Source organism: Dermacentor andersoni, chromosome 8, assembly GCF_023375885.2.
Source record: "Dermacentor andersoni chromosome 8, qqDerAnde1_hic_scaffold, whole genome shotgun sequence".
NCBI classification, from domain to species: Eukaryota; Metazoa; Arthropoda; class Arachnida; order Ixodida; family Ixodidae; genus Dermacentor; species Dermacentor andersoni.
The window spans coordinates 30,433,755-30,453,287 of record NC_092821.1 but is presented as its reverse complement, the minus strand read 5'-3'; the positions used below and the strand labels follow the sequence as shown (position 1 = coordinate 30,453,287).

At 45.9% G+C, this 19,533-nt stretch overlaps 1 protein-coding gene across 1 annotated transcript in view; it reads right to left on the bottom strand.

Annotated features, from left to right (window-relative positions):
* Positions 1–9,157, bottom strand: part of LOC126534093 (fatty acid synthase-like) — a 183,329-nt gene extending 174,172 nt beyond the window's left edge. Inside the window, exons 1-2 of the mRNA XM_072284047.1 lie at positions 9,009–9,157; positions 232–415 (exon numbers count right to left, since the gene is read on the bottom strand). Coding sequence (XP_072140148.1) covers positions 232–415; positions 9,009–9,145 — 321 coding nt within the window. The 5' untranslated portion in view covers positions 9,146–9,157. The remainder of the gene's footprint in view (positions 1–231; positions 416–9,008) is intronic.
* Between the last annotated feature and the right edge of the window lie 10,376 nt (positions 9,158–19,533).

The window sequence follows — 19,533 nt, the reverse complement described above, 5'->3', positions numbered from 1 at the left end:
TTCCGGCCACCACATGAGCCCTCTAGCTGACGCTTTCATAGCACTCATCTCAGGGTGATTTGCATGTAGGAGTTGAAGCACACTTTCTCTTGCTGCGTTAGGAATTACAACGCGATTCCCCCACAGTATGCAATCACGATGCAACGACAACTCCGACTTCCTCCCCTCGTAAGGTGCGAACTTGCTGTCCAGTTGTGTTGACGGCCAGCCACTAAGGATCCATTCCTTTACCATGGATAATACTTTGTCCTTCTTGATCAGTGCAGCGATGTCTGCCGCCTGCAGCGGTGCGCACTCGACCGCTTCCAACAGGAGCACGTCCCCAGGTGGCTGTGGCTCGTCTTCGTCTCCCGGAGCTGGCAGACGATTGAGTGCGTCGGCGTTGGAGTTTTCTTGGCCTCGCCTGTACTGAAGGCTGTAGTTATACGCAGACAAACATAAAATCCAACGGAGCATTCTGGGCGACACAACTTCAGGCACCCTCTTGTCCGTGTTAAACAGGCCCAGTAATGGCTTGTGGTCCGTTATGACCGTAAATTCTCGCCCAGCAAGGTACTGGTGGAACCGTTTCACGCCAAAGACAACAGCTAAGCCCTATTTATCAATCTGAGCATAGTTACGTTCACTGGCTCCAAGCGTCCGGGAAGCATAAGCTATGGGCTGTCCCTTCCCATCAGTCGTACGATGGGCTAGCACTGCCCCTACTCCCACAGGAGATGCGTCGCAGCACAAAATTAAAGGACGCTTGGTGTCATAGGGCACAAGTACAGAGTCGGAGCTCAGCAATTTTTTTAGTCTCTCAAACGCACGTCGGTGCTCAACTGTCCACTTCCATTCGTGGTCATGGTCGAGCAGTCGATAGAGGGGTTCTGCCACTTCAGTCTTGCCCTTGAGAAAACTGCTGTAAAAATTTAGTAACCCCAAGAACGCTTGCAGCTCCTTTTTGCTTGTGGGTGCGGGCGCTTTATGGATGGCGTCAGTCTTGCTTCGGCTCGGATGTATTCCCGTGGCGTCAATCCTGTGACCCAAGAATTCAATGCTTGGCTTGTTGAATTCGCACTTGTCTTTGTTTACTCTTAACTGCGCATTCTGCAGACGCGATAGCACGGTTTCTAATCTCTCGGCGTGCTCTTCCGCGTTACGGCCAGAAATCAAGATATCATCAAGATAGGCTTTCACGCCGGGAATGCCTGCTAACAGCGTATCAATGACTCGTTGAAATACCCATGGCGCCAGCGAAATTCCAAACGGCAGCCGTTTGACTTTGTACAGTCCCTTTATCGTGTTAACTGTGAGCACTTCAGCCGATTCGTCGTCCAGCGTTAGCTGTTGATAAGCTTGAGCTAGGTCCAGCTTTGTAAAAAATTTGCTTGAACCCAGAGCTGCGAGCATTTCAGCGGTAGTGGGCAAAGGATACCCGCTGCATTTAATAGCTTTGTTTACGGTGCTACGGTAGTCACCGCACAGGCGTAAAGTTCCGTCTTTTTTTCTTACCACTACCAGTGGCGTGGCCCAGTTGGAGTACGCGACGGGTTCCCATACCCCTTGTTGCACCAAGCGATCCACTTCCTTGCCCACGTCGTCCTTAAGGGCCAGTGGAACTGGTCGACTTTTGAGAAACACTGATTTCGCCACTCTCATTACTACAGCACGATTATACCAAGAAGCACAGAAAGATTGCTATTGCTCAACAATTTACAAAGTTAAGAGGAATGCAGGCCCGCCGTGGCAGTTTAGTAGCTATGGCGTTCCACTGCTGAGCTCGAGAATACAAGTTCACTCCTGGTCCTGCAGGCCAGATTTCGAACGGGGAGAAATTCAAAAACGCTCGTGTATTTAGAGTTAGGTATCGTTATATAGCTTCCGGTGGTAAAATTGTTTTACTGCAGTGCTTCACTACGGCATGACTCGTAACGAGAACGTGCTTTTGGCCCATTGGGGCCCAGAAGATCATTTTTTAGGGGAAAGGTACGATAGATATCAATAGGTATGCTAACCACAATACACGACGCAAGAAAAAGCCGACCGTCTCTTTGGCGTACGCTGAAGAGGATGGAGCCGAAAGTTTGCGCGCTCAAACGACATTCATTACATTACTTCGAAATTTTCATTCGAACGCGTTGCTACATCATATTACTTGTCTTCTCTGCACTCGATCTCTTTTTCAATCGCCGATACATCGCCACAAGTTAGGCGGGGTTAATGGCATGTTAGAACGGTCGTGGCATGTCGATGAAGACGATTAGGACACACACGCTGGTTCAATGAATTAATTTTTTACCACTTTCACCGACGAGGGTAGCTACATGGGCATGCATATATTGTCACGTGGTAGTAACGGTGAAGAAAGCAGCAAAACTGCGAATGGCCAAACTAGAGTTTTATGGGGCCAACCTGTGCCCTCAAAAACAGGCTACACTCAAAGCACAACGATAGAGGCGAACACAGTAGGCAATCGTCGAAAAACGGGTCAGCGGGTCAAGCGCATCGGCTTTTATACATGAGCCATCGAATGTTCCAGAGTAATCGCTGGTGGCCGCGTGTCTTCCAGAAAGTTCTACACCATTCGCGTCGCGCATACATACAATCAGATTACTCAAGGTTCGGCGACAACGGACGGCGAATAGAACGATCTATAACATCCGAGAAACTTCCGATACATGCGGGCGCGTCCTGCGCTAAGCGATAACATTTGCTAGACGATGAAACGAGGTCACGCGATAAATAAGTACACGTGTCACTATGGTGACTTCTACTTTCTTGTACCGCAGGCAGAAGAAGGGGGACAACGAAAGGCGAATTAGACAAACGCACAGCGCTGACTTTCAACAACAGATTTCCGTGCACTTCTCGCAGACGTATGTACTTACACTCCTCAAAACGTCATAAGAGGCGTGTACGCTGCTCGGCAAGTATGAACAAAGCCGGAAAACCGCTCGCAAGCACTTTTGTGGCCGTACTGATTATTTAGAAGGGTGTCTGTTCAACGTGAACAGAGATAATCTAGTTCGTTTATTGACGGAGAATTTGATAGCTTACTGGCGCATGAGCTTGAATTTTGGTGATATGACGCCGGACAGACTTGGAGTTTCCAACCCATGAGCCATCTAAGGCTTTCGCCTTAATAAACCAATAATAATCTACCGCACGGCTCGGCGCAGGTTAGAAGCGCCGGGCTGCATTGCCAGTGAACGCTTTCGGCGCTGCATTTGGTTTCGCACAAGTAAAGAAGACCTCAAAAAATAAAGAAAATTCCAGGAGACCTAAGCAATTCGTATCGCTTGTGAATACGAAAGCATTAATCTCCAATTGAACGCTGATGAACAGTCCTTGAAGTTCTGCGCTGTGAGTAATGTACCATACATCGTTAACCCTTGCGCTAAACAAACGGTGACGAAAAAACTCAGCGCCCTTCCACTCTGTGAAGAAGGATGACCAGCAAAGCTGCGTATGCGTGCCCCTTAATGGCGAACTGCACCTCCGCCGCGGGTCGGCTCGGCATTGCACTATCTTCAGGACCGGCCCAAGTATGGGGAGTGCTTAACGCCTTCTCCATCTCCGCCGCGGATCGGCCCGGCATTGCCCTATCTCCGTGATCGGCCCACGTGTGGGGAGTTTTTTGCTTATCACGCCAATGACAGGAAAATTTCCTTGAACTGTAGAGGTATACAGCTTCGTTGTAAAGTATCTGCAAGAATGAGCACTTCCTAACAGCCAGATTTATTTTTTACGGAAATAAACTCCCTAAATAACAAAAATATATAAAAGCAGGTCTTAGAAAGCGCTCGTCTTTGTGTATCTTCGTTGTCTCCATTTGGTTACTGCAAAGTATCACGATAAATCAATTCCAAATAGGCCGGCTCGCAGTGATGCTTCAATGTACCATAGCGGTACGTGCGGCCCGAGCCAGCAGGCAGCAGCAGCCTGAGGGGCCACCGCCGCATTTCAGCGACGTCCCGCGCGACCAGAGACCTAGTATGCAGCAACGGCAACCAACGACGGCAGGCGGGCGCAGTAGCTAAGCCCAATGGGAGTGAGAGAGATTAAAATCCCTCAGTAATTTCAAAGCACCGAAAGGCTTTGATCCAGCCGACGACGCCAGCGATAGGCTGATCGGTGACATGTGACCTTGCTCCGCCCCTTTGCCGCCATGCAAGCTCCTGCACGTCGGGCGCGGAGCGCGCGTTTCGCCTTTTGTGCTATGCACATTGCTGCGATAATTTCGTTCCGGGAGGGCCGAAATGCCTTGTTGCTGTGCGATTGGGTGCCGAAATCGGAAGGATGATGGCAAGAAGTTATTTTGCATCCCGCGCTGCAACCAGAACCTAACCAGAAGACAAGTATGGTTGCACAGAATTGGACGCAAGGACTTTGAACCGTTGGTAACTGCACGACTAAGCGAGGCAAGTAACATAGAACGATACAAAGATGCGATAGAAAGTATACAGGTGCGTGTGTCGAGCTGTGATTGTATTTCACTCGCGCGCATGAATGTTGGTGGCTGAAGCTTGTGGATATTATTCATTTTAACTTGTTATGAGCCCGTTGAATAGCTCAGTATGACCTAGTATGCGAAAGACCGAAATGCCTTGTTGCTGTGCGGGTAGGTTCCGAGATCAGACGGAGGAAGGCAAGAAGTTATTGAGCATCCCGCGCGGCAAAGAAAACGTAACCAGAAGATAAATGTGGTCGCATTGAATTGAACGGAAAGACTGAACCGTCGGTAACTGCACGACTATGCGAGGAAAGTAACGTAGAGCGATACGAAGGTGCGAGAGAAAGTAATTACGTGCGTGTGCAGAGCTGCGATAGTATTTGTCAGTCAAAGAGTTTATTCAGACAACGTGGTACAGTTGCCTAGGGCGCAGACCAAAAGGCAAGTGGTTGCCTGACAAGGAGTCTGTGCCCTTGCTCCCATTCGAGAGCACAAGACATTCAGCGCATAAAATCAACACTAAACAAGATGGAAATACAGAGTGGTTGGTAACATTGAGACGAGAGTTATTTCATATTGAATATTTATGTACAATTGGGAAAATTGATGTAAGAGATAACAGAAAAAAACAAAACAAAAGGAGGGGTTATGCCTGCAGTGACAATAGATACATAGTGATGTTATTTTTTAAAGCTTTGAATGATTTACTTTCTTGGATAATGTTTACAGCAGGATGGTGATCGTTTAAAAAACTGGAAATTCTGTAGCTAAGTTTCTGGGTGCCGTAGTTTGTACGTATTTTTTCCTTATTGTAACATATGTGCCGGGTGTTGTAGGTGTGTGTTTTCGTTAGATATTGTTGGAAAAAAGCCGTAGGATCGGAATGCATTTGTAGGTAACTAGCTAACGCTATCTTTTTGTTTATAACATTCCACAGTGTAAGCAGTTGATGTTTTCTAAAACAGTGGGGCAGTGTGGCTAAGGTATGGTGCATTATCTATTAGGCGCAAAAATTTCTTTTGTAATAAATATATGTTTTCTATGCTTGTTTTAGGTGCTGTGCCCCAGACAAGAAAACAATAGTGGAAACGCGAATGTACCAATGTGTAGTATAGTTGTTTCTTTAGCCAGATGGGCAAAAGGCTCTTTATTTTATACATGATAGCAATGGACCTAGATATACCAGTGCGAACTTTTTCAGTGTGAGGTGACCAGTCAAGATGCTCGTGAAAGATGACACCAAGAAATTTATGTGTTGGTACACGTTCGATAAATTCATCACGAAATTGGATAACTATTTCTTGTTTTATACACTTGTTACGAGCGCGGAATATAATGTACTTAGTTTTTTTAGTGTTTAACTCTAATTCATTACCGTAGAGCCACGTGGACAAATTTTCCAGCCATACATTGGTTTCTACTTGGAGGACTTTTAGGTCTTGTCCGCAGAAGAATACATTGGTATCATCAGCGTACATTATTATTTCTGGTGTAGAGGGCACGTTAATTATATCATTTATATAGAGCAGAAATAACAGCGGCCCAAGGATTGATCCTTGTGGAACTCCATAATGTATCTGACCTAAGCTGGATTTTGCATTCGTAATATTCGTGTACTGGTGACGATTTAAGAGGTAATTCTTTATTAATGTGAGAGCCGTTCCTCTAATACCATATTTATATAACTTGTACAGTAAAACAGGGTGCTTAATGGAGTCGAATGCCTTTTTAAAGTCTAGGAAAACACCTATTGTATATATTTTCTGCTCAAAGTTGTCTATTATCTTATCCTTAATTTTTATTAGCGCCATTTCAGTAGAAATGCGGGCTTATGAATGTTGACGGCCGAAATTTGTGGATATCTTTAATTTTAGTGCATTATGAGCCCTTTGACTTAGCAAGTGCACTATGACCTAGCATGCAAGTAAATAGTAGGGCAGAAGCGCATTAACTCGCTCACAAATATCATGACGTGCGATAAAGAATAATAAATTTGAGCAGCGAATTCTACTTTTACACTTTCCTGTGTTTGTGCGCGCGTTGTCAACTGCGCTTTACAATATGTCCAAAAAGCCATTTCGAATATCCTAATCGTATTTTGGGCATTGCATATGTGAATAAATATATTCCTAAGTGTCTGCATTACTCTGCTTTTAAAAACAAATACTGCCTAGCCACTGCTACTGGCCATCAAATAATAAAGTATAATGCAATATATCAAAGTACATTACATACAGCTGCGACGCGTTCCTGCCAAGTTTCCCTTACACTCGACGATGTTTCAGTAATCCGGGATGCCATTTTACTGATGAAAAACACACAACTGCAGGTTGACGTATAAGAAAAACGCCAGAAACGATACACGGATTGTCAGCAAAACACAGTGCAGTAATAGCTAGGCCGATTCGCGTGCGTTTCGTAATACGGCCCTCTAATTCTTAAGGGGCTTTAGCGGTGCACGGAGGCGAAACACAAGAATGCGCGTCATGATTCAAGTTTACGTGGCGACGTCGCACGGTCCACGAGAACAGTCAACCACATTCACAGCGTACACACATTACGCTCGATGTTGGTGGGCAGCGAGATTAGATCGCGCTGGCAGCCCGAACACGATCGAGTAGACTCGCTGACACGATCCATACCGCCGCTTTAGAATGTCACGACAGTTGCACTGGCTCGTAGCACTGAACCACAAAACACAACAGCCGTCATGTAATCGCAACCCGATAGACACACTCAGCGGCAAGAAGGCTGTTGGTGCACTCGTTTCCACACACACACATGATGTTGTTTAGTTGCCGTGAGGGTCGCACGTTTCAGCGACGTTATGTTGAAGTTGAAGTTGAAGTTTATTTTCACCACCAACAGTACAGTGTGTTTTACACACTGTACTGTCGGAAGTATTTCGGTCCAAGCGACTGTCAGCCTTCTTTTTCACACAAGTTCTTCGTTTAAAGTAACCGTTATGTGTACGCAGCACACTTACAAGCAAAAGAATTCACAGAGCAAACGGAAATAAGCGCCAGCAATCGCCAAAGCTCGCGCGGATAGACACCAAACATGTGTCGCGTTGTCTTCGGCTCCTACTCCGTGTTGTTCACCCGTCAAGTGCTTCGATTGTTTTATGAAATGTAAGTAAATGCAAGTAAATCAACACTTCACGCTCTTCTTAAATATATGCAGATAATTTATGCTGTGAACATGTAATGTAAGTTAATACTACCGCAAATGAACGAAATGTAAACATGCGGAATCGAGGTGATCAAGCATTCGTTCCGCTGTCTTCAGCATTTTTCTTCCAGCGCTCATTTGAAATTAAAGGACTAGATTTAGCAGTTCGGGCCCTTCTTTCGCTTTTCACCCCAGTCAGGCACCAGTAGCGTTTTATTTCCGCGCATGTGCAGATATTTTTTCACCTCTTCAATGCCGTGGTGCCGCGGTTTAGCGTGGGCGCCGTCTGCTACAGGAACTTCCTAGCTGGCCCGCGCGGCAGATGTCGCTAGGTCGGAAATTATAGAGGGACCTTAAGAGCGATACGGACTGCACGCCGCCTCCCCAGGGCGACAGCGACGGTGACGTGGCTTCGCGGTGATACCTTCTCTCCTAATGCAACACCTGGCGCGCTTTGGCCGCAGCAGGTGTTCCCTTTCACCTACTCTGCTCCGTCGAGGCGCGCTCGTGGCGTGCGACCGCAGCCAATGGCAATGGGAGCTTAGGTGCCGTTTCGCTGCTGCGGACGACAGACGCCAGCTTGTTCGTTCAATAGGCCATTTCACGCTTTCCCATCAATAACAAATCTGTCGTTAAAGTTACTATATCGTCATTCTTGCGCTTCAAATATTTGACCTACGGCAAGTTGCTTCTGCAACTTGCTTTTCAGCCACCAGTACCAGCATAAAAGGAAGCTCTTACGCTGGCAAGTAGTCGAAATCATCGTTTGCAATAAATAACATTCGATTGTTATTATAAAATAGAGCAAATGGATCTCAAAATCTCCGGCAGCATGTGAATGAACAAATAACGAGACATCTGAAAGTTATGTTAATGATGCCAGCTAGGCGAGATTACAACAAGAAGCACTATCGTCGATTGAGTGCATGGATCCTGATATTAAATACATAGCCAAAGAAGCACACAGGCGAATTGGGAAGGGCACATTTTGCTTCAGCGTAAAATATGCAAGTCCACACAGCGTTCACACGTTGCAGCTCAATGAAGTCAGCAACAAAGTAGTAATTTGTTCTGACGGATGCACTCATTGTAGAAAAGCAGACTGCGGATAAAATCTTAAAAGTAAGTATACAGCGTTCGAACAGTGGACATTGACGTATTAAGCGATACTTGAAGACATTCTGTCACGCATTCGCTATTGCTAAGGCAATACTAAACTGCCTAAATACTTGCGACACGTATTCGTGGTCATCTTTAGTTCGATTATTGATGTTCCGACAGCACAGCGTGTCATTAGAGTTATTGCCGGAAAAACACATCTAATCTGGACATTGTAACCGCGGCACAGTTCCCGCTGTAACTTGTGAGGGGTTGCTTAGTTTATTTGAAAAACTTCTCTCACGCACCTGGAGGCCAGCGCGAGTCATCTTCGGTGACCATGTCGACACCCCCGTACAGCTTCTCCTTTAACTCGACCAGGTGATCCGCTTGGGGGAAGTACGCGGATAAGCCGGTGATAACGATGTCTTCGTCCTTCATGTTGGCCTAGCAAGAAAAACTAACGAGAAAGAGAGAAAAACATATTTTAAAAGGCAGAACGGACAAGTTCATGTCAATATTTATCCAACCTTTAAGTACCCGAAAGAATGGGCACACACATGACCACGCGCTGAAACCAAATCCCGCAAGAACACATGCATTTAAACAGAGATTTTCTTTTCCACGGCTGATATTCAACTGGAACCCTTTTCTTAGAACTTTTTTTGAGGCCACTGATTTTCGCAAGGTATTTAGCATATGTTCTTAGATTAGTTTGCTTTTTGTTTGGATATACATTTTTACGGGTGCAGGGATTGTTCCTGTACCCTGTTCAATTGTTAGTGCGAATACACACATTTGTTGATTTTTCCTTAATAATTCTGTATGCTTGGTAGCCAAATGTTTTCTATTTTTTATCATATTCCACACCCGCTTGGGCCTATGAGGCCTGCAGTAGTGTGACATAAATAATAAAAGAACAGCTGCAACATACATCCACCTAAGTGATTCCCTTTTGCGCCCCCTTGTGAGAAACTAACAGAGTGCATTGATGAAGGCATGAAAGCTTACGTATACAACGGTGATTAGAATTTCAGTCTTCAGTTACAGTTCCTTTGCAGAGTCCAATAGAAAAAGTCTGCACGCACGGCCCGCATTCTTTGGTGACATTGTCCGATGGCTTCCGATTGTTCTTGATAATTACCGAAGCCCTTCGTTCCCGTGGTTTCTCCCGCTTTAATTATGTGCCAGTCATACAAACAACTTAAGCACACTTGGCTACACAAATAAGGTTTATATCCCAAGCAAATTAGTTCCTCGCAAGCACTATTGCAGGTATAATTATAGATTCACGCAATGTAAAGTAAGGAGCGTCCGTCTTGCACTAGGACATACATTTGCCTAGTCTACGTGAAATGTTTTCCTTGTCGAAATGTAAAATACCTGTGGGACGTGGGCAGTCGCGTCTTCCCACTCAAAGAACCGAAGCTGCAGATGTATAGCGAGTGCAGATGCAACAAGAACGCCGATGATTTTCGACGAAATGGTGCGCAAGAAAGTAGCTGCCGACTCAGCCTGTGCGGTTTTTCGCAATGCGAACCACAGGCAACTTGTGAAGCAGATGTTTTGGAGCGACGGCATTTTCTTCCCAACTTCTGACATGAAACTGACATGAAATTTGACATGCAATAGAATGCCTCTTGCAGCAGAATATTGTTATGAGGAGTGAAATACCGATAAGCACCCGTTGGTCACATTGGTTGAAGAAAAAAATAAAGAAATGAAAATTTATGCCTAATGTACCGTTATCTGAGGCTGCCAATCAAACATGATGTCAGGAATGCCACGTTGGGGTCAAAGAGATCATATCGTACAGCAAAACACTGCTGTGAAGGGTGGAATAACAATAAGTATGACCACGCGTTGGTCGACCGAAAATGCTAATGTATTTAATTTCTAACTCATTATTATCTCAGGCTGTCAATCGTACGTCAGGCCGTCGGGAATAGTGCGCAGTTGCAAAGCAGACTACCTCACACTGCAGTAGGTTCCGACGAGTGGTGGCATGCCGATGAGGATAATCATATATTGTCTGAAGAAAACCCAATTTGGCTTCTATTCCCAATGTAATACAAGCTCAGGCTTCTAGTCAGATGTCAAGCCATCGGTCATTGCACGTTGAGGTGAATGATAATCTCTCGTATTGCTGAACGTTGCCATACGCACATATGGTGATGCTTTATTGTTTACTTGATTTGTTACGTTCGTTGTTATGGTGCAAGAGGTGACCGAAATCAGTTTATTTTTCTCTTTTACAAACTTCTCAGTTACGCCGGCGTCCATTTCCGAATGGCATTACGTGGAAATAAATTTGCCTGTAAATATTTCCTTATTTCTGTATAGGCCGTCTAAATAAGGCCAATGAGCATAATTAAAAGCGAGACTTTCCTTGTTCCTTCTTTTGCCTTTCCTGCAGCTGCTGCTGTGTTGTCTTGATATTGCTGTCTTGAATTATTCCTGACATGTCTAACCAAGCGAAAAATACATTTGTGCCGTGAAAAAAAAATATGGCCAGATCATTACGGAATTCCGACAATATGGGGATGACGACGAAGTGCTTTTTCTGCGGAACACAACATGCCCGTCTCTCTGCTTTTCTGGCTTATTCAGTGCTGTGGGGTCTGCCGCCCCACATCTCGCTGTGATGGACGTGCAACGTGCCGAGGCCCCGTCCGGATCCGGTTAATCACCGGGAATCGCGTCGAGAAAGCGAGGAAATACATCTAGTGACAGCGAGGACACTGACCTGTACACCGCGAATCTGCTGACGAATCATCGCAAGACGGTTTTAAACCTGTCTTGAGCCGCAAAGCCAAGCGAAGGATCGTCAATGCATCTTTGGAGTCAAGTTGGTTCACCGTAAGATATGCGCCTCAACGATGGCCTCATACCATCCGGTTTGTGCCACGGAACTCGGAGTGACAATTTGCGCGTCCACGGCAGGCAAGCACTGTCCTTGTTTCTTGAGAACGCTGTTCCAAAGAAGATCAACGACGTGAGACTAGATGCACGGAAAGACATCTTGGCCGTCGACGTGATGATCTCGAGGGCGCTGATCCCTCTGCAGTCTCAAAGCGAATTCCAAAGAGCGAAATTCTTTCGTTCGTGGTTCCTGCGCACGTGGCCTACGCCGTCCTGCTCAGTTAACGTGAGGAGAGAAGTTAGCCGTCGTACAAGAGCGAAAGTAATTAGAGTCAGCATAGCGGTGCGAGAATTCCTTCACAGACAACACCCTATGCAAGACGTAAATGGCATACTTAGCTAGAGGGGCCCCGATGACACGTTGCCATTTTGTTCAAGATCTCTCCAAGGTCCTCTTTTCCAACAACAGTAAGGCCCCTGATTTCAGCGTCCATGTCCCTACTTTGCTCTTTGAGTTCGATCAGTTCAGCCCTAAACTATTTAAGTTCTTTGTGAAGTCACAGGTTCTTTTTTTTTGTTGTTGTTGGGAACATAGTACTTTCACCTCGGCCATTTCACGTCAGAAACTGTCGACTTCTTTTTATGAAGGGCTCAAAGCCCTTTTCATGGCCTGCTGAGGCAAAACGTGTTAGGCTGCTGCTTATTAAGGCCGGCAGAATAGTCAATGTACTTGACAATCTCGATAAACTCATTTCGACCCACAACCCGCAATTGCAATGCAATTGCAACATGCAATTGTGACAACCTATACCTGGCTCCGCAGTGCGAGCTACGTTACAGATATAATTCTACCGACTTCCAATATTTTTCGAACACAGCGAGGCTGTAGTTGTTAGTGCGTAATTTTAGCCCATCCCTACTATAAGTAAAGATAGCGAAAGTCTGCGCGTCTAGCTCAGTATGCTTGGATACTCTTTGCGTTTTTGTGCTATCTACAGAGCACCAAATTTGGCGCTTGACTGTTTATTAAAGATTAACAACCACGTGGCTCAGTATCACAAAGAACGTTGACAGTCTCCGGAAACTACTAGCTATTTGTTGGAACTACTTGTTCTCACGCTCATTCTGTCATATCTTAAGTGCAATGTATCACGCACACTCTTTTACAAGTTGCACCAGAGCTGGCAGGTTTGTCTAGCAGCTTAAGTGCCCTCATAGATCTCGTGTTGTTTCTCCATCACTACCTCAAGCAATGCGCCCTTTCTGTACGGTCTGTTTTATGCTATCGCGTGTTTGCGTCTTTCTTTTTTTCACTGCAAGCTGGGCAATTTCAAAGTACGCGTGCACCTAAAATTATGAAAGTTACGCGCGAGCGTACGACGCTGTCATATTCATTATCTGGAAACACGTATCTTTTGATTTGTTGAAAACGATGCCTCACAGCCCTGGAAGGACTTAAGTGGCAAGTTTATTTAATGTGTTCACAAGCTTGCGGGCACAAAAAACAAAAAAAAGGAACGCCAGCTAAGTTCACCCCACGGGTGAATAGAATAATTATTCATTGAAAATAGAAAGCGAGATGTGTGAGGAAGAAAGTTTCATCATCCGAGCGTTTAAATAAACTTCGTTCCGTTCGGGTTGTAGTGCGAAACACCATTGTTTTGAAGGACTTTTGCTAACCTTATCAGCGATAATCCCGCAAGATTTTAGAATTGTATTTAGAAAAGTGGCGAAACCATGAATAAAATCTCGCGCCACGCGGAGCAAATTGTTTATCCGAAAGCTTTCGCCCAAATCGTTACCCATCATATTCATGGCGTTTTCTCGACATATATAATATTCACAAAAAAAGGCGCCTTCATCAATTCCCGATATCGGCCCTATATCTGACCAGAACGCATTCAATATATGCTTCTCAAGTTGAATTTCAAGTGATTGCCAGGACCCTATAATATACCAAATCTTTTCCTTCTTCGTGTTGCAGAACATCTAGCTCATTTTCCTTGTGGTTATCAAAGGAATCCGTCAGGTGTTTAGTCTTGTCACCGGACAGGAAATCTGCATGGGTAGCACCGCTATCTAAAAAGGGAGACCCACTTTCTGCTTTGAACTATCCCCCAATGAACGACATATGGTGATGATGATGACTTATTTACTTTAAAGCGGGCGGTGACAGAGGGTGGCCAAGCCTGCTTTATTTATTCAGGTATGCTCTACATGTTTTTCATTCTAGCATTTTTGTATACAATACCTTCATCATATTTTTCTTCCTCAAAACACCTCCATCTACCTTTACCGCTACCTATGCCTGTAGTGAATGCGGTCGTATCAATCTCCTTCCTTGTTTTTTCCACAAATATATATTCCAAACGGATCTTCCTTATCTCTACTGCTGACGAGTTGATTCTTCTGTCTACTTTAAATCCAAGCGTTTCTGGAAGATGTACGTTTCCCTACGGACCTCACTGGGTGAATGCCTTCTCATTTCATAAGAATGTGCTGAGTGTTCTCCACATTTTTGCGGCATCGTAAAATGCCTCATATTCTTGCGAATCATTGCTTCGGTGTGTTTCTGTCCTTGGGCAACCAGGTCTAGCCTAAAATATCAAGGTAATGTCTTTGTGTTATCAGGCAGATTTTCCCTTCCAATTCCTCGCATTCTTGTGATTCTCCATGGTCTTCTCTTTTGTGTCCATTTGTTGCATCCATTTCGCTGTCTCTGTTTCTTTCACCTTGTTTCTCGTCAGACCTGGTTTTATATTTATACTTTCATTTACTCTATACTTGGTTGCCAACTTTCTTGACCTTTTCCTCGATTCTGTTTCGATGCTTTTGAGGTGCAGATACTTGTGCACTTTAGCTGCCGAATTATTTTGATCCATGTTCCTGAGTCTTTCTTTAAAGCTAATATTGCTCTGTGCACCTCTGTTTTCAAAAGAGGTCCACTCTTGTCATCCTGCACTGCCTCTTTTGTCGTTTTACCGCGGGATCCCAAAGCTAACGGGCTCACCGTTGTTTGGCTAACTTCTAACCGTGACAAGATACCCGACTTTCAGCACATACCTGCATTTGCGAACCCTAGCGCTGGCACCATTACTTGGTTCCAGAGTCCACGCGACACCTCATACTTCTTAGGCCCAAAATGTTCTATTTTTCATGAATGCTGCATTCCGCTTTTACTTTATTTCGAGATTATTTTGGTGGGTGCTTGAGTACGTCTTTCCTTCGTTTATGTATACACCCATGTATTTCATGAATGTCGTAGTCTGGTTCGGGAACCATGGTCATCGGGGTAGATGCGGCGGAATCCGAGAGGAAAAACGCATTACTGGTTTCCAGAATTTCCTCGATGTACGCGATCGTCGTGCCCTTGTTGATGTGCTTGAACTCCTGGCCGAAGTTCGTCAGCAACACTTCAGTTTTCCCTCCCGGCAGTCGAGCGATCACTCTTGCGACGCAAATTACACGGTCTAGCAGTAGACATTGATCACCCTCGATGACGCCTTCTACGTCGGCAGGTGTTTTGGTGCCGACGGAAATGACAATGCCGGAACGAGGCGGGATGCTGACTTGACTTTCGAGCACGCTTAAGGCATGGTGACTACGAGAGCTCTCCCGCGGTATCGCTCGATCTTCCGACAGCGTTATCGACTTCGACTTCAGGTCGATGATTGCGCCGTGTTGGTTCAGGAAGTCCATGCCGAGAATGACGTCTCGTGAACATTGTTGGAGGATAACGAAGGTGGCAGGGCAAGTCCGGTCATGAAAGGTAATTCTTGCCGTGCAGATTCCAGTCGGCGTGATGAGGTGTCCTCCAGCGGTCCGAATTTGAGGGCCTTCCCATGCAGTTTTAACTTTCTTCAACTGTGTGGCGATGTGTCCACTCATTACGCAGTAATCGGCCCCTGTGTCCACTAAGGCGGTAACTGCGTGGCCGTCGAGAAGCACGTCGAGGTCGGTGGTTCTTTGTCTGGCGTTGCAGTTAGGTCTTGGCGTCGGATCACAGCTGCGTCGTGTGGAACTGAAGCTGGTACGTCGCGTCGTCAAGTCGTCTTTCGTCGGTGTAGTCTTTTCTTCCTGACTTCGTCGGGACGGCGGCATGTCTTTATTATGTTGTCGAGATGGTCTCTTCGGCGTCTTCTTCGGCGGCGGAGGAACTTCGTCAGTTCGACGAACAGCAATCGCACCTCCGTCGGTTGCTGCTTTTAGTTTTCCGGATATGGGCTCGCAGACCGGCCCCGGGCTGGGCCAGTGTATGGTCGGCGCTGCGGCGACAGGTAGCGGCCTGGTGACGGCGAACGGGACAGTCGTCGAGCGCTCCACTGAGTGCCGGCAAGGTAGTCGGCGATATCGCCAGGTCGTTCGCCAAGCTATGGTCGTGGTGCGTTAACGGCGAACCCTCGCAGTCCCATTTCCCGGTATGGGCAACGGCGGTAGACGTGACCCGCTTCTCCGTAGTGGTAGCAGAGTGGGCGGTGGTCAGGAGCGCGCCAAATGTCCGTCTTCCTCGCGTAGCGGCGCTGGGCGACGGGCGGGCGTGCTGGCGGCGGCGGCGGTGGACGACGGAATCGTGGCGGTAAAGGTCCCTGGCGCGGTCGTGCAGGGGGGCCTTGGCGGCGGGCGACGGCGGCGTATGTCATCGCTTCCGGCTTGGGCTGCGGTGATTCTGGTTGCACCTCAGGAACTCCAAGGGATCGCTCAAGCTTGTATTTGACAATTTCGGCGATTGAGGCTACTTGAGGCTGCGACCTAGGGTACAACTTCTGCAGCTCTTCACGTACGACCGCTCTGATAGTCTCGCGCTGATGGTCGATGGCCAGCGATTGAATTCCTGTGTAGTTGGTAGAGTTCGTGCGGCGGTTCAATTGTCGGTTTCGCATTTCGAGTGTCTTCTCGATGCTGGTGGCCTCGCGAAGAAACTCTTCTGCGGTCTTCGGTGGGCTTCGTATCATTGCGCCGAAAAGTTCTTCCTTCACACCACGCATGAGAAGGCGGACTTTCTACTCCTCGGTCATATCTGGGTTGGCGTGTCGGAACAGACGGTTCATTTCTTCCGTGAAGGTGGCAACGTTCTCGTTAGGTAGCTGCACTCGGGCATCCAGCATGGCTTCGGTCCTTTCCTTGCGCACGACGCTCGTAAAGGTGCGCAAGAAGCCGCTACGGAAGAGGTCCCATGTTGTCAAGGTCGACTCCCTGTTCTCAAACCACGTTCTGGCGGCATCTTCTAAGGCAAAGTATACATGCCGCAGCTTGTCGTCGGAGTCCCAGTTGTTAAATGTCGCGATTCGTTCGTTGGTCTCCAGCCAGGATTCTGGGTCTTCAGTCGCTGCTCCATGGAAGGTCGGTGGGTGCCGAGGTTGTTGTAGGATAACGGGGGACGCTGGGCAGCCATTGGTGTTGTTTTGACCACGATCTTTGTCGACTCAGGTAGAAGTCCGTGCTCTGGGGGCAGCCCTTGCAGTCTGCGGCTAGCACGCTGGTCTTGGGCGATGTTGTTTTTGTCCTCGGGCTTCGGGCTTGGATCGCGGCTTTGCGGGGGCGTTCGGTACATGAACGCACTAGCACCTCCACCAGATGTCACGCGATGGTGACGTTGAAGAAAACAGTATCAATACTGTGAACGACAAAACTAACTTTTATTGATCGAACCTGTGCCCACAAAACAGGCTACACTTATAGCACAACGATAGCGGCGAACACGGTCGGCGATTGTCGAAAATCTGATCAGCGGGTCAAGCGCGTCAGCTTTTATACAGCAGTCGTCGAATGTTCCGTTGGGACCCGCGTGCCTTCCATAAAGTTATACACCATTCGCGTCAGGCGATGAAATCGGATAACACAAAGGTTCGGCGACAACAGACAGCGGATAGAAGCATCGATAACTTTCCAGAAACTTCGGATATATGCACGCGCGTCCAGCGCTGTGCAATAACATTTGTTAGGCGGCGAAACGTGGTCGCCCGATAAAGATAAGTACACGTGTCAGTATGTGTAATCCTTAAAGAATTTTAAAATGCCTTCCCAGCTGTTCGCGAAAATGGTTACGGTCAGTGGTTGTGGCGATGGCATCGGGAAGATCATTCCAAAGTGCAATGGCGCTTGGCAGTGCAGATGAATTAAAAGCTTGAGTGCATCCTGAAATGCGTTTGATGCTCAGGTTACTATGTAGATGTCGTGATGTGCGCGTGGGGGGTGGCTTGGTAAGCGACGAGACGGTAGGATATGAACGTATTTATATAGTAGACATAAAAGTTAAACAGAGCGATGCGTATCCAACATCTGGAGGTCAAGTTCTTGTTTAAGGTTAGTAACACTGAAATAGCGGTCGTAGTTAGATTATATAAATTGAGTGGCCCTATTTTGTATCGACTGTATGTTCTTAACAGGTACTTTAGATGAGGAGACCAGGCTGCTGAAGCGAATTCGAGCTGCGGGCAAACGAATGCTATATAGGCTAATTTATGTACATACGAGTTAGACTTATGCAAATTATAATGCAAATAGCGTAGTATTTAGATGCCTAAGCGCAACTGTTAGTTATGTGCTTCTTCCAGGAGAGGGTAGGAGTTATCCTGGGTAGGTGTAAGAAGTATGAGGTAACATTGTATTATTTATAGTGTAAGGGAATCTAGATGTACAGTGCTTACGACTGAACGAAACTACCTTGCTTTTAGTTTAGAATCATTAGCCACTTATCACACTAGAAGTTAATAGCATTAAGATTGTTTTGAAGGATAAAATGGTCATTTGCTTTCTTAATAACCTGGTAGACAATGCATTCATCGGCAAAAAGCCTTATATTAGAAGTCATGTTAGTGCTAATGTCATTATTGTAAATTAAAAATAGCAAGGGGCCCAGGACACTACCCGGCGGTACACCAGATATTACATCAAAGAGGGAAAAAGAAACGTTATTTGCTGCTGTAACTTGAAGGCGACAAGATAAAGAGTTTCTAATGCGCAATAAAGTTAAACTGTAAATTCCAAGGACTGATACTTTTCCAATAAGAGAGCAATGCGCTACACGGTCAAAAGCTTTATAGTATTCTAGAAAGATGGAGTCAGTTTGAAGGTACCATCCACGTTATAATGTAGATCTGTGGTCAGTTCAAGTATTTGTGTTTCGCATGATGAAGTTTTCCGAAATGCATGCCGGTTAGTGAAAATAAAATTGTTGGACTCAAGGTGGTTGTAAAGGTGGGATGAAATAATGTGTTCGAAATGTTTGCAGCAGATACAGGTCAGCAAAACGGGACAGTAGTTTTCAGCTGCCTGTCGACTTCCATTTTTAAATACGGGAATGACCTTATCAATCTTACAGCCGGCTGGTAACTGTCCAGATGGTAATCACTGCTTATATAGGTGGAATATTATTTGACCTGAAATATAAGAGTATTTTTCAGTATCTTAGAATTTATGTTATCAAGGCGACTAGATGTACATACGTAGCTTAACGTTACAAATAAGAGACATGCCTTCCAGGAAGATTCCAATCGGCTGCATAACACGAGTTTCGAGAACAGATGGCACACTGGAATGATTTTTTCGAGTGAGAACACATGAAAAAAAAAAAAAAACATTGAGTTCTGATGCATACTCTTGATCAGAAATTGGTGTTAGGTCATCGCGTTGTAAAGAAACACGGCTGCCCACGCCATTGGAAGCAATTATTCTCCAGAACTTTTTAGGGTTAGACTTCAAAAAGAAGGCAGGTCATGCGAGTAGCAACTATGTCTAGCTGTTTTATAGCCTTATAATATGCTTTTAAATATTTGTATTTTGCCCAAGAGGACCGAGTTTGGAGGTGTTTTGCACAGTTGTCAAGGCATTTCTTTTGATTTCTTAGTTGTCTGAGTTCTTGATTAAACCATGGGTTTGCTTTATCATTACTTATGTTAGTTAAGGGAACATACTTATCCACCAGAAGCATGACAGTGTCTTTCAATAGAATATAGTTTTCATTGACA